This window comes from Ostrea edulis, chromosome 3 (genome assembly GCF_947568905.1).
Source record: "Ostrea edulis chromosome 3, xbOstEdul1.1, whole genome shotgun sequence".
Classification (NCBI taxonomy): domain Eukaryota; kingdom Metazoa; phylum Mollusca; class Bivalvia; order Ostreida; family Ostreidae; genus Ostrea; species Ostrea edulis.
The window spans coordinates 62,068,605-62,084,837 of record NC_079166.1 but is presented as its reverse complement, the minus strand read 5'-3'; the positions used below and the strand labels follow the sequence as shown (position 1 = coordinate 62,084,837).

The following is a 16,233-nucleotide window of genomic DNA, read 5'->3' as shown; positions in this document are numbered from 1 at the left end:
CTAAAGAACCCCCACTGCTCAATGGCCGTAAGCGGCTAGCAAAGGCCTAAATTTGAAGCCCTTCACCAATCTTGGTGACGTCTCCATGAGTGAAAAATTCTCGAGTGAGACGTTAAACAAGATACAATCAATCAATCAGCGATGGGAGATATAAATTTGAATTATGGATTGCTACGCACAAACTTCCGGATTCTGGAAAAGTTATATTAATAAAAAAAAACGTAATGATATTATACCAGGAATTTTCGTTTTCTGTAATGAATATGAAAAATGTATTTTGGCTAAATTCCTTTAAATTTTCTAAATGATAGTCAATATCTTTTAAAATTTGTATATACGAAGAGATTAAGAGCCGTCAACATACATGTATACAACTTGTTAGTATTGATATTACCAGTAATAAATTTTCTTTACAAGATGAGGTTATAATTGTACACAGAGAAATGGCGTCTATAATCTTAAAGACTCAATCACTAGGTGTAGAGTTTATAGTGAAAAGAACTGATTAATACGTAAATTTAACATTGGTATTAACATTGTGTGATATACACATTTTTCTGTACTTTGGATTGCAGAAGGTACCATTAGTATATGAAACTATTTAGAACATAATGCAGTTCAAGGACTGTCAAAATTATAGTTCGCCCTAGTTAGTGATTCTTTGTTATATCTGACAAACTTTGATGAGACTGACAATAACACAGCATGAAATTAAATAACAACAGGACGAACCCGACACAAAAAATCATTGACATTGTTGGGGAGTCTCAATGACAAAAACTGATTTGCTAAGTGTAAATGCACGGGTTAAGAGTAAAATGGTAAGACAAAAACACTTGACAATGATCAATTGCAAGCTGTTTCGAGACAAAATTCCTGAACAATAGGATGGTAAACTTGCTTCAAGCGATTCAATTGGGAAAATTGATGCCAGATCATGTTACGTCAGGTCAATCTGTTACAGATCAACATACACTAGTTCTACAGATCCCAATCTGGTCTTACTAAACTCTGTGGCCAATGTCTAAAACCGAAGTACACTAGACCAACCTATGTCAATATATGCATACATACATGGTCAACCTATGTATAGGTGAAGAACAGTGATCAATCTCATAACTCCTATAAGGAATACAGAATTAAGAGTTGGGAAAACACGGATCCCTGGGTATACCAGAGGTGGGATTAGGTGCCAAGGAGGAGTAAGCATCCCCTATTGACCTGTCACACCCGTCGTGAGCCCTATATCACGATCGGGTAAACGGAGTAATCCGTAGTCAAAACCAGTGTGCCAAGAACGGCCTCACCAGTGGCATTTCAACCCAGTTATCAACGCACGCACCAACGATGACATCCTGGCATTCTTCCAATTTCTCATTCAACTTTATTCAAGCACCAGGATTAAAATTACATTCAAGCTATATATTGAAGGTTAAAAGTTACTAGACAGTATTAATGGACGCGGTATCGTGTGATGCCAATTACGGTCCGCCAGTATTATGTTTCCTCACAAGGTGAGTATTCATACCATGGTAACCCACGACAACAAACTCTGGGTATCCTATAACAACAATTAGTGTAGTGACGTCATATCGCTGAGTGCAGTGGGGTCTATTTATATTGATTAGAAGTCTCTGTGGTGCGAGTAGGTTTACGTCAGTTAGCGATAATAGATCCTTTTGTTTCAATAGTACAAACCATTTGATGATTTCATTAAGGAAGAAAATTACTATAAGCCTACTAGACATGAGAGCTTCTCATCAAATTTAAATGGCCATGGTCGTGAAACAGGTCTAAATCTGGTCCAAGATGAAGACGTCCCACAAGACTCCAATACACGGGTATGTAAAGGTGACACTCGATCCATTATATAAATACCTGTTCCATTACGCATTCCTTGAAAATGTCATTTAAATAGATAAGCGAAGTCGTGGAAACGAGAAGAACTATTTCGAGGATTTACCCCAGAACCTTGAGCGCATTTACAATTAACGTGACCTTTATTAATAGACCACAAAAGTGACTTGATAAAAAATCAAAAGTTCACCACTATCCCAGGGTTTAATGACCTCTCCGGGGGATTTATAATAAGAAAATTGATGTATATAATGTCACTGTTAGAATCATGCCATTTCCTGCAGGAATACATTATAGTTCATCTTTATGTACTACCCTTGTACACATTTCAGCATTCTGTCGGTGCTCTAGAGATGTGTAATTATCATATTGCATTTAATTTCTAGCAGCATTTTCGCTGTATTTAATACACGATTTCTAGCAGCATTTTCTCTGTATTTAATACACGATTTCTAGCAGCATTTTCTCTATTTAATACACGATTTCTAGCAGCATTTTCTCTATTTAATACACGATTTCTAGCAGCATTTTCTCTGTATTTAATACACGATTTCTAGCAGCATTTTCTCTGTATTTAATACACGATTTCTAGCAGTACTTTCTCTATTTAATACACGATCTCTAGCAGCACTTTCTCTGCATTTAATACACGATCTATGAATGACAGAGGAAAGGGCGATAATGCAATATGTCGTCTGGTAATATATACACCGGAGATTGTTTACATTGAGGTCGGATATAATGAGACTACAATTTATTGCAGTTGAAATCTCGACTGAATCCCTTCATATTTCTTTTTATTCAAAACAATTCGTAACAATGAGACATGTTACAACGAATGATCGCACCTGCATTCTTAGGTAGTTAGTCACGGTTGATCGCACCTGTATTCTCAGGTAGTTACATGTAGTCACGGTTGATCGCACCTGTATTCTTAGGTTGATAGTCATGGTTGATCACATCTGCATTCTTATGCAGTACGTCACCTACTCCCCGAGTATTTATAAACTATGTCACCTCATCCTCTGATGTTTACAGACTATGTCACCTCATCCTCTGATGTTTACACACAATGTCACTTCATCCTCTGATGTTTACAGACTATGTCACCTCGTCCTCGGGTGTTTACACACTGTGATGTCATACTCTGATGTTTACACACTACGTCAACTTATCCTTGGGTGGACGGGGGGGGGGGGGGTATTATTTCCTATGATCTGCTCATCTGCTATCGCTACACATGTGCAGCGATAGATGAACGGATCGTAGGATCTAATTTTAATTAGATTTGGAAGTTGCCATGTGTTGCACGCCCGATCTGTAATGGACGTGGACACGATTTGAGCTGAAATTTTTCTAATTTTATTTTTCCATTTTTAATGTTTACAATATTTAACTAAGGTATTACTAATAGTTAGTAAAAAATTAAATATCAGTTGTCAAGGTACAGGAGAGATACAGAGATCACAATTCTTTGTTATGTAAACAAGGCTCGTGCCATGCTTTTGTTTACAAAGGTTAAATATACTAGTAAAGGTTTTGTTTAAATCAGATTTTTCAATTTACAAATTAATTCCGAACACAAATAAACCGTTCCGTGTTTGTGACATTTAATTTTGTTTTAAACATGATATTTTCTTATATTAAACGCAATCTATGTGTAAACAAGAGGCCCAGGGGCCTTATAGGTCACCTGAGTATCATGTAACAACCTTCCAATGTTTGAATTAGGTTTGTGTTTAAATATAAGAATTTTACTTTTGGATGGAAGAAACATTGAATAGCTATGTGGTCAGCCCCGCCTTTGCACCAGAACCCCTGACCCAGGGGCCATAAATTTCAGTTTTGAAAGAAGCATCCTTGATCATCATTATCATACTATTAGTTTGTCTACTTAATACCCAGCAGCAGAGGAGAAGATTTTCAAAGAAATAAAATGCATTTTCACTATATGATCAATAGGGCCCCACCCTAATACCAGAACCCCTGACCCAGGGGCCATGAATTTCACAATTTTGAAAGAGGCATCCTTGCTCATCATAACCATGCTATTGGTTTGTCTACTTAATACCCAAGGACAGAGAAGAAGATTTTCAAAGAAATAATGCATTTTCACTATATGACTTATAGAGCCCCACCCTAGCACCAGAACCCCTGACCCAGGGGCCATGAATTTCACAATTTTTAACAAGAGGTACTGTGAGCAATGCTCACTAAGAATACCCCCCGTTTACCCCAATCTCCCAAAGGGTGTTGGTAATAGGTATAAACTACCTCTTTTCTGAGTGTTGCTACTTCGATGTCCAGTGCGCGTGACCTTTGACCTTTTGACCCCAAAATCGATAGGGATCATCTTCGTCCCATGGGTAGTCCATATGTATGATATGGTGACTGTAGGTGGAAAGGACAAGACTTTAGAGCCCGGAAACCATATTGCTACTTCGATGTCCAGTGTGCTTGACCTTTGACCTTTTGACCCCAAAATCGATAGGGAACATCTTCATCCCATGGGTAGTCCATATATATGATATGGTGACGGTAGGTGGAAAGGATAATGCTTTAGAACCCGGAAACCATTGCGTCTACAGACGGACGGACAGACGGACAACCCGATTCCAGTATACACCCCCCCCCCCACAACTTGTTGCGGGGGGTATAAAGAGGCATCCTTGCTCATCATTACCGTGCTATTAGTTTGTCTACTTAATACCCAGAGACAGAGAAGAAGATTTTCAAAGAATTTCTACATTTTCACTATATGACCAATAGAGCCCCACCCTAACACAAGAACCCCTGCCCCAGGGGCCATGAATTTCACAATTTTGGTAGAGGGCTCAACGCTCATTATAAATATGCCCACAGTTTGGCTTCTTGATGTCCAGGAGTAAAGAAGATTTTTTAAAATTACACTCATTTTGATGGTTTTTGCCCCACCCCCCAGGCCCCAGGGGGGCAGGGACCACGAATTTCATAATTTTTGTTCCCCTCCATCCACAGATGCTATATGTCAAAATTGGTTGAAATTGGTTTAGGGGTTTCAGAGAAGAAGCTGAAAGTGTTCAAATGTTAACGCACGACGAACGACGACGGACAAAAACAGATAGCAATAGGTCACCTGAATGAATTCAGGTGACCTAACAAAAGCATGGCACGAGCCTTGTGTACAAAACAATGAATTCTGAGTGTTGTGTCTCATTTTTAACTCAACAACTGGCATTCAAATTTTTGCTGATCTTTAAAAATATCTTGTAAACATTAAAAATGGGAAAATAAAATCTGAATATTTTCAGTTCAAATTGTGTCCATGTGCCTTTAAAGTAACGAAATGCATAAATTTACTTCTATCTGTTGTGTTCTAATTACAACAGAGACCTCCTCTAACACGTTCCGTGTTGCCGTCCCTCGCCGTAGTCACAGGGGACGCCCTGGACAGCCTCCTGCCTGGGTCGAACAAAACGCTTGCTAAGAATACAATTGTGTGAAAGAAAGGGTTTTCTATTAGGACAGCCCAATCCAATTATGACTTCATTATAATAAGATATCTTTTGAATAAATACTGAAAACATTGAACTAATTATTTCTTGCTGAAAATCAATTCCTTCATTGATATTTGAATAATATATAAAATTCAAATCTAGACAAATTAACATGATTTGTAAAAAACAAAAGTTGCAAAAAAATATTTTAGCAGATAGTTTTTCATAGTCAAGTTCCATTGTTGCACTTGGTTTTATAAAATCTTCAGAGTTTTTCACAATTTATATCTCATTTACGACAAGTCTCTTTATTTCTAGAGCTTTGTTGTATGTTGTATATGGCATTTTCTCTCAAATTTTAATTGATAGGTGGGATTAGTAACATTTACATATATATATATATATATAGAGAGAGAGAGAGAGAGAGAGATCATCTATGTATTTTTAAAAAATCATGCAAAATCACCTAAATTTAAAACTGTTAAGGTTATGTTTTCCTAATCATTATTTAAAGTTCTTAACACTTTCTTGGATAATCATAAAAACTAAATATCCAATTTTAGTGAGATTTTTGAAAATATTTGATTTACAATGAATATATAATGAATATAAAATGTAGGAAATACTTTTAGATCCTTCAGTGTATAGTGAAAATTGAAATTGACCAGATTATGTCTTTATGTATAAGTGCTCATTGGGCATATTTGGACAGAGGGGATTGAGAGGGAAGCCAATCTTCAATCCAGTGCTCCTAATTATCGCTCTTTCCTCGGAGGGGGGATGGAGAGGGTAGCCATCTTCATTACGGTGCTCCTAATTATCACTCTCCTGTAGGGTAATTATGGATACCATCGATGTTGTTTTAAGAATTAAATTATGAAACCTAATATAATTGAAAATATTAAAAATAACCGTGCACGTTAATTTGGAAAAGATTTAAGAAAAATAGTAAGAAAACCGAAGAAATTAAGCTTATAAACAATACAAATAAACAAACATTCCCACTTTATGAGATATCTATTTTTTTTAAATGCCAACTCCCGAACCGTGACACTCCCGAACTGTCGGCGTGAACTCCCGAACCTTCAAATATGACAACTCCCAACGAGTCCCAAGCTGTCATGATCCCGAAACGACACACATCAGTTCAGTTCAGTTTATTTCTTTGTGCCATATGTCACATCAAATATACAATTTTATACATAATGAAATATAAGGTGAACAACATACACATAATCAGAGCTATAGATCAGCATACACATACATATAAGTATAAAAGATAATAAAAGATAATATTTGTAACATAAGTGATTGCGTGAGAGTTGTATGAAAATAAAAATAGAAGAAGAAAAAATTGTGTTAAATGAGAAAAAGAAATGGGGTGTAATTACAATTATGAATTATCCTTTCTTATTTTCTCTGCTAGGAATAAAAAATTTCCTAAGTTTCGCAATTCTTTAACATTTTGTACACTTAATAATTGAATTAATTTGAAAACGCTTGGACGTCTAAAATAATACTTTTTGATATATAAATTGCGTATTTCTTGGTATTTTGGACATTTCAAAATAAAGTGAAACTCATCCTCTACGTCTTTTAAATCACATAATGTACATATTCTATTGTTCCTAAGTTCATTTTGGTATCGACCTGATTCTATATTAAGATTGTGAGAGGATAGTCTGAATCTAGTTATAGTTTTTCTATGTATTTCACTCATTGATTTGGATAAATAATACTGTAATCCAAAATTGCCTGCTATATATTGATAGTATTCCCCTCGTGATGACTTTCTAATTGCAGAAAACATTTCTTGCTTATGAAAATCAAACAATTTCATTAACCCAAGGATCATTTAAATTTTCTCTGTCTTCTAAACACGCTCGCAAAATACAATTATCTGAATTCTTTAATTTTATCCAATATTTAAGGATTTTTGATTTTCTAATGATATGCAGGGGAAATCTTCCTAATTCATAATACACTAAGCTATTGCACGTACTTTTCTTTACCCCTAAAACGTTTTTACAGAATAATGCATGTAATTTTTCAACATCTTTGGCTTTATGGAAACCCCAAACTTCACATCCGTATTTCAAACCACTGTTTACATATGTATCAAAAACAGAACACTTACTTTTAATGTTAAATTGGTATTTCCTTAGTTTACTGTTAATTGCAAAAAACGCTTTCCTCCCTTGATCTGCTACATGTTTTTGTGTAATGTTAAACTTTCCATTATAATTAAATAACATTCCTAGATAATTAAATTTATCAACCGTCTCAAGCTCCCTCCCATTGTTGAAAAATGTTTCATTACCTCTTATTTTACCTCCGTTTCTGAAGATCATTATTTTAGTTTTATCGACATTTAAAGTTAATTTCCATTCATTGTTATAAACGTGTAAAGTGTCGAGCATACGTTGAAGGGACTCAGGACTCTCAGCAAACAGAACCATATCATCAGCGTACATTAATAAAAACAAGTTTAACATATTCAATTCAACAAATGAACAGTGCTCTCTAATAAAATGCATTTCACAATCATTCACATATAAACTGTACAATATAGGTGACAATACCTCACCCTGGAAAAGCCCGATCCTATTTTCAAAGTATTCCGATAGCAAACCATTGTGCTTTATACAGGATTTTACATTTTTATATAAAGACTGTATAATTTTCAACAATTTTCCATCAATACCTTGTCTTATCAGCTTACACCATAGTCTAGATCTATCTATTAAACCAAAAGCTTTACGATAATCTATATGAAACAACAATATAGTCTTCCTCCACGTTTTTTCAAAGTTTCATTTATTAGTGTTTGAAGAGCAAAAATAGCATCGATTGTTGAATTCCCTGCCCTGAAACCAAATTGTGCATCTGTTATAATATTGTACTTTTTATCCCAATTCAGAAGTCGTTTATTTAAAACTGATGTAAAAAGTTTCCCAAGACAACTTACTATATTGATTCCCCTGTAATTATTTGTGTCATCTTGGTCCCCATCTTGGTCGCATGCCGGTAGATTGGGTGACAGTCGACATGCATGTAAATACCCGGAGTCTTCGTCAGTAATTATATTATTCATATATTGTTAATATGAATAGTTTGCTGTTGTTGCTGCGGGGTTTTTTTGGGGGGTGGGGGTTGGGGGTGGGGGTTAAGAGCTCAGCATAACTGATTGCATGTGACACCGGTTCTACATTTATGCATTTCGGGAGTAACATTCTTTCGGTCGACAACGGTTCGTCCACTTACCAAACCATAACAAAATAAACACAATACAAACAGATAATATTTTTTCTAGACATTTTTTTTAAATAAAAGTTAAATGTGTAATGTTTGATCATACAATTTGCAGCTTCGATCAGTTTTAGTTATCTATTCAATATGTCGGGTGAATATTTTAATCACGGTGAATACGTTCGATAATGAAGTTAGTGTTAGTTACATACTACGTGGTGCCATAAATGAGTCAACTTTCACGTTTTACGCTATATATTTAATTTAAAAAATATCCTTTAAACAATCATTCTAAACTCAATTTTGCTCTAATTTTTATGAAATCTAAAAATGAATTCAGTTATTACAAAACATCTGGATACAAATTCTGTTCATGATTTTTGAAACCTTTACTAACAAATGCAGAAATATGACTAACATCAACTTTTAGTATTCAATCCTTCATAAGAATGGAACGAAAACCTTGAATGTGGTGTAAGTAAGTACATGTAAATATTATTTTAAAGTTGGCACCATGTAAAAACAAATAAACAAACAAACAAAACCACATGAGCTCTATAGAGCCCTTAAACCGACTATCACAGACAAAATAAAATACAAATATCACAAGCATGGAAAAATGTAGCCCTCTCTGATTTTTTTTTTTTTTTTTATTTTTTTTTTTTTAGGGAGATCCCAAAAACGTCAGAATTAAAAAAAAATTGGATAGGGCTATATTATTGCAGCTAGGAAAAAACATATACATATTTACACGCATACTATATGAATAGACAATTTCAGAAGTTAAGAATTAAATACAAATCAAACAAAAGCCTTTCACTATGAAATATAAGCACGAAATTCAAACCACAGCAGTAGGAATTGTTAAAAAGCACTATAACTGTTATATAACTAAAAACTAAAAATAAGGAAAAATAAAATAATGAATAGCAGTTTACAATAACTAAATTACAAAGTATACAACAATAAAAAAGGTTAAGAAAGATGAAATAAAATGAATATTTCAACAACAACAAAAATTAGTAGTAATGCAGATGTGAGACTGTAAAAAGCGGAACAGCAAAGTAAAACAGTAAATTGAAAAATGATTCATTCACCTCCACACTGCGTCTTCGACAGGAGCTGCATCTGCAGTCCCCCCCCCCCCCCTAGTGTCTATGAATGTTCTAAATTGATTGATGGTGGAATATCCCCTGACGTTGTTAGGTAAGGAGTTCGGCTGCATAGCTGAAAGATCTTTTACCATACCTAGTAGTAGTTCTTGGTCTTGGAAGTTCCAAGGTATTTTGGTATCTCAAAATGTATTTTGAGTTTCTTAGCTGGACCAAGTCTTGTAGGAACAATGGACTAAATGCTTATTTACAATTTAAAAAACTTCAATGCCCATGGCTCTCATACGCCTGGTTTTCAGTGAGAGAAGATTTAACTTACCTAAGAGTTGATCATATGCACTGATATTGTCTTCTTATATAAATCGTAGAGCTCGCTCTTGAAATTTTTCGTTGTTTTTTTTTTTTTTTTTAACAGTTTTGTTCAGTACAAAAGTGCCATACCAGAGGACAGTAACTAAAGTTTGACATAATAAAAGAATGGTAGATGGTGCGTTTACCCAACCTACAAAGACGTTTCCCTATATACGGTGTTTTTAAAGTTATATATTAGGCCCCTAATATGTGTATGGATAATTTAAGACTGCAAATATGTGTCCTTGTAATGGTGTAAAGGGTACCATGAATTGAATCTTGATAGGTTTATGCAAATTATTGGGATAAGTGGTTGTTTTCAATGAACAGAAGTTGACTCATTTAAGTTGACTCATTTATAGCACTAAGCTGTAATTGTTCTATGTCTGCATGCTAATCACGTGATGAAGTATTGAATCAAGACGGGCTTCTTCAATTGAATTTAAGTGTTAGCTCTAATATCAGCAATCCCAAACTCCCTGTATACTTTTCATATGGTTCTCGTCTGTTGAATATAATTCATACCAAACTGAGACACACCTGTATTTTGAATTATGATCTTTATAGACACAATATTGTTGATTCTCCATTTTGTTCCTGTGGCATGCGTGAAGACGCATCACTTTTCCTTTATTTGTATGAAATATTCAATTGCTAGATACAAATTAATGGAGAGATTGCTAAGGTTAAATGATTTGGTTATCATTGATACACATCTTCTACCCTGGCGTGATAATGTCTTAATTCTCTACCGAATTGAATAATTGTATTTTCTCTTCATATGTCCAGACGTATATTCATGAAACCAACAGATTTGGCTGTTGTTCATACCATATTCCATTGTTTATCTATGGAACACTTACCTGTATAATATTATTTTTAATGACAATTGTGTAACATGTATTAGATTATAAGGAGAAGAATTCGTAAGTTGTACAAACTTGCTTCCGATCCTTTTGTATATATTATATACAGTGAAATACGTTCAAATCAAATTAAAACATGATGAAGAGGATGATTATGTTTTGCATATAAAAAGGGGAGGAGTGTGGTTCCAAACATGCAAGTGGATGCCTTAGAGCTGGCTCACTTTTATTGCAATAGTATCACTACAAATAGTGTCATATGAAGGCAAAATCTACCATTTAATGTCACCCGGGAAATTCAAAACTTTTTAAAATAGGCTATATATTTATATATACATGTATTATTGAATATTTTACTTCAATTTTATACTTTATACATTTAATTAAATGAAATCGATTACTATCTTTATACTATAACTTCAGTTCAAGTACATATCTAAATTCATTTGTAACACAAAGTATACAAATAGGCCTTTTTTCTCTCTTTCTTTCTTTCTTTCTTTTTTTTTTTTTTTTTTCTTTTTTTCTAGGGAAAACTTGTCTAGTTTTCTTTTGGAATCCATATTTAGTACGTATCATTTTCTGAAGAAATTAGACATCTGTCGTTTCCAGAGTGAATAAAAGGTGACACTAATTACTTTGATCTTTAATTGGATCTCCGTAACTCTTTGTTTGGTGTACTCATAGGTAACCATTTGAGATGAAATCATTGCGGTCGTGCCTTTCGTTTGAGCAATTATCACATAATTTAATTTAATTGATCTTTCCGTCCTTTATTTCTTGCAATTTGAGTGGATACCTGCTGGTCCGTCTGCGATATATTTCGGCACTTGTGTTGGTTTTCGGCCAGTTTGTTGCGAGTAGCCAGTGATACGTGTCGATAACGTAGTATATCCACTTAATCACGACAAATAGTAGTACGCCTTGACAATTAACTTCCGGTTGAAACGAAATTCGGACGTATTTTGTATTTTGGGAAATTTTATATTTTGTTTTCCACTGTGTTGACAAGTATGGCAAATGGGAATTATTCAACCGACAGCGAAGAAGAATTCTACAAGAAAAGGAAAACAAAGCCAATGAAAAAACGACACAGTCCACGAAGTTTGGTAAATATTTATGTATTGTATTGTTGTTATTTAACATAACCTACACTTCAGGAAACAAGATTACTCATTTACTATTGTAAATAGGCACATATATGTAAAGTATGATGCAATTTTTATTGATTCTCCTTTGAAGTATTGATTATTCACACTACAGGAGGTTGCTCCTAGCTTGTGAAATTAAATTTTAAACAGATTAACATGTCCAAAGATTAATTATTTTACATTTATATATTAATTTTGCAAACCCCAGTGTTCACACCACATATGGTTCTAACAATATGATATTGTATAGACTTATTCTATTTTCCAATTTAAACAAAAATATCCATTTATTTTTATTATGCATAAGCTGTTGCTCCAAATTTAGTCGCACAGAATGTTATGTAAATGACTGGTTGGTAGGGAATATGTATTGCTATGAAATACTTACAAAATGCAGTTTTTCTTTAGAAATAGTGTTTTGTCCGTATTTCACTCATGAAACTTGATATTTTGTATATTTCTAATACAGCGCTGTTTTACATTTTCAGAGCTCTGATAAAACACCACCGTCACGAAGACGATCTAGAAGCCCCTTAGCAAAAATAAAGAGAGAACCACCATGGACACCACCTCGAAACAAAAGAGAAACAGACAGACACAGAGAAAGACCAGCTGATAGGTGGCGAGAGAAGGAAGAGAGAACTCACATCAAGAGAGAACGAGAAGACAGGGATCAACGGCATGCCAGGCATCAAGTCAAACAAGAGAGAGAGGACAGACATGACAAATCACATAGACAGAGGGGACAACAGGAGAGAGAACGGAGACGAAACGATGACCGCCGGCGGGAAAATCACAGACACAGGGGGAATAATCCATTCCAACCCACGGAGGAAGACGGGCAGGAGTTTGGGGGTCCGGGTAATAACCAGAATCAGTCGAAGCCCGTGGAAAAGGAGAAACCAAATTTCGGTACGTCTGGGAAGTTAGCAGAGGACACTAATGTTTACAGGGGTGTTGTGATCAAGTATAATCAGCCACCAGAGGCTCGGAAACCAAAGACAAGATGGCGATTGTATCCCTTCAAAGGTGACGAAGCCTTACCTGTACTACATATCCACCGACAGAGTGCCTATCTCATCGGCAGGGATCGAATCGTTGTAGATATACCAGTTGACCACCCCTCATGTTCCAAACAGCACGCAGTTCTACAGTTTCGATTGGTGGAATTTCAGCGGGCCGATGGATCCACTGGACGACGAGTTCGACCCTACGTAATCGACCTTGGATCAGCTAATGGGACATATGTGAACAATAACAAAGTAGAACCACAGCGATATGTGGAGCTCATTGAAAAGGACGTGGTCAAATTTGGCTTCAGCTCAAGGGAATATGTGATCCTACACGAAAAATCTGACACATCAGAAGTGGAGGATCAAGGTGTTCTCTCCGATTGATCTCATTTATAAACTACAGGCCAGAAAAAGATGGTTTTTGCGGGAGAGAGAGAAAAAATATGGAGCGAGGACAATGTCATTTCTTCACAATTCCCATTCATATAAATCATTGTGAATCAGATCAGTGCTGGGGTACACTGTGCAGTTCTGTTAGTGTACATTCATATAAATCATAGTGAATCAGATCAGTGCTGGGGTACACTGTGCGCTTCTGTTAGAGTGCATTCATTTGGATGTAAATATGATCTGTCGATGTTTCATTACTTCACGACTCTCATTCAAGATCATTGTGAATCACCAGTGCTGGAGTACACAGTCATGTTGTTAGTGTAGTTCTGTTTGGATGTAAATGTGATCTATTGATATATATTATAAATGTATTTTTTTCATCACATGTATATGTACCTGATATTTATGCGATAGCATGAAGGTCTGAAGTGGCCATTTTTAAAATTTTCAAAACACAGGATCTTAATCTTTTATATATTTTACAGTAAAATTTCAATAACATGTGAATGGTACATATATATTTGACAAGTAAAGGTTGAGCATGTTGAAAATTGTAATAAAAGTGAACAGTTATTTTTTTTGTTCTGTCGTGCATTTAGATAATCTAAATCTGAAGGATTTGACTGGTGAGAATTTCACCAGACCAGTAAAGTTCACAGCTACTTTTCGGACTGATAAAAATCTTGAAATGTATTATACCACAGAACTCGGGAGTTCATATGGGGCATGCAGATGACATCAGACTCCATGACCAAAAACTTGAAAATATCCCAAGTAAAAAATATGCTTGCAAATATTTTATTGACATATAAATTTTATGGATTTGAGTATTTGAAAAAAATTTGAATATCAGTATTAAGTCAAGGTACATGGGAAATACAGCGGTCACAAGTCCTTGTTATGTAAACAAGGCTTGCGCCATGTTTGTTTACATAGGTTAATAAACTAGTAAAAGTTTCATTTACAGCAGATTTTTTTTTTCAATTTATAAGTGAATCCTTAACATAATTAAATATTTTCTAGTGTTTGGCACATCTCATATTGTTTTAAACATGTTATTTTCTATTAAACAAAAACATGTCACGAGCCTTGTTTACATAACAAAGAATTGCAAGTGCTGTATTTCACTTATAACTCAACAACTGATATTCAAATTTCGGTTGACCATTAGAAATACTTTAATTATTAAGGATGTATGCTACATCAGAGAAATTTGATGTAGATGAAAAGTGGAGGATATGTACAACAATATTTTGAAGTTGAAAATTTTCAAATGTACTTTATTTTGTCAAAAAATACAGTTTTAGAAGATAATCTGGAAAAAAAAAATTAAAACCCCTGCTGTACTCGAACCTGCGGCAAAGCAGTCTATATGCTTTTTTTTCTCTCTCTATTTCGGTATGCTAACCTGCTGAGCTACTCAGCTAGGTATTTAAATTGAAAAGTCAAATATTGCTGATATTGATTTTTTTCCTCCATGTTTTTAAAGGAAGTTGGCCATTATGACGATGTAGAGTACCTCCTTAAAGCATTGTAAACGATAACAAGAGTACCGCAAACGGTACATAATACGCCCGTGAAATGCTTACATAGGGTGTTTTTCTTGTGCTATAATTTGTATAACTTTGTATCAGCCATCATGAGGCTGTGACAAACTTTCATATGAACAAAGGGTCTTGGTTTAAAAATTGAGATTTCCTCAAAATGGACTAAGTTCAACAACCTGTAATTTTTTTCAAAAATTGTAGAAAATCAAAATCCATCCCACAAGCACATCTTCAATACCCATGCAAACACTCCACAAAATAAGAAGGTCCTCACTTGAAAACTGTGGGAAGAGTAGGGTGGACAAATTATGTACCCTCCATAGAATATTAATTTCTATATAGACTAAGTTCAACAACCTGTAATTTTCTCAAAAATTGTAGAAAATCAAAATCCATCCCACATGCACATCTTCAATACCCATACAAACTCTCGACAAAATAAGAAGGTCCTCACTTGAAAACTGTGGGAGGAGTAGGGCGGACAAGTAAAGGGGCAAAACTCCTGGAAAAAAGGTCGAAATGGATCAAAATTGCAGTATGATCTAGAGTGACCCACAAAGAAGCTACACAGCTTTCAGCATGATATGTGAAAGGGAAATGAAATTATAAAGAGAAAACTCTGGACGGACGGACGGACATACAGGCATCGCTGTACCATAATACGTCACGTCTAAAGACGGGCGTATAAAAATGAAAAAATAAAATTTGAAAATTTTCAGCTCAAATCGTGTCTATGTCCCTTAAGAATCATTCACTTGATAGTAATGATATTCCATATGTGGGTTGGTTATGAATAGAAGAAGACCCTTATTGGTTTTCAGATTAAAAGGTCAAGGGTCAATCCACTCTGGACAAGGGAAGACACACTTTGCTTGAGAGACATCAAACTTGGTACACCCTAAGGAGTAGATGACCCCTGTTGATTTTGAGGTCACATGGTCAAGGGTCAGAGAATCCTTTGGTTGAAGGACATCAAGCTTGGTACATCATAAGGAGTAGATGACTTCTATTAATTTTGGGTCAAACTACACATAGTAATATATTGTCTCCTTTATTCTTGATTGACATTGAACTTGGTACACTGGAACATCCTAAGGAGTGATGACCTCCAATAATTTTGGGTTCACTTGGTCAAAAAGGTCAACATGACCCTATTGATTTTTAGGTCATGTGATCAAGGGTTAATCCACTCGGGATTGATTTTGTACTACTACCAAC

The 16,233-nt window shown here is 35.0% G+C and overlaps 1 protein-coding gene across 1 annotated transcript; it reads left to right on the top strand.

Annotated features, from left to right (window-relative positions):
- The first annotated feature begins 11,828 nt into the window (after window positions 1-11,828).
- LOC125677015 (smad nuclear interacting protein 1-like) lies at window positions 11,829-14,041 on the top strand. Its single transcript, XM_048914922.2, has 2 exons — window positions 11,829-12,020; window positions 12,551-14,041. The coding sequence occupies exons 1-2, from the start codon at window positions 11,925-11,927 to the stop codon at window positions 13,457-13,459; spliced, it is 1,005 nt and encodes a 334-aa protein (XP_048770879.2). The 5' UTR covers window positions 11,829-11,924; the 3' UTR covers window positions 13,460-14,041.
- Window positions 14,042-16,233: the final 2,192 nt, after the last annotated feature.

Bases quoted from the DNA above. Each gene is read 5' to 3' on its own strand.
- LOC125677015 (XM_048914922.2), top strand. From the start codon at position 11,925: ATGGCAAATGGGAATTATTCAACCGACAGCGAAGAAGAATTCTACAAG. The intron at 12,021-12,550 runs GTAAATATTTAT...TTACATTTTCAG, and splicing joins GACACAGTCCACGAAGTTTG to AGCTCTGATAAAACACCACC.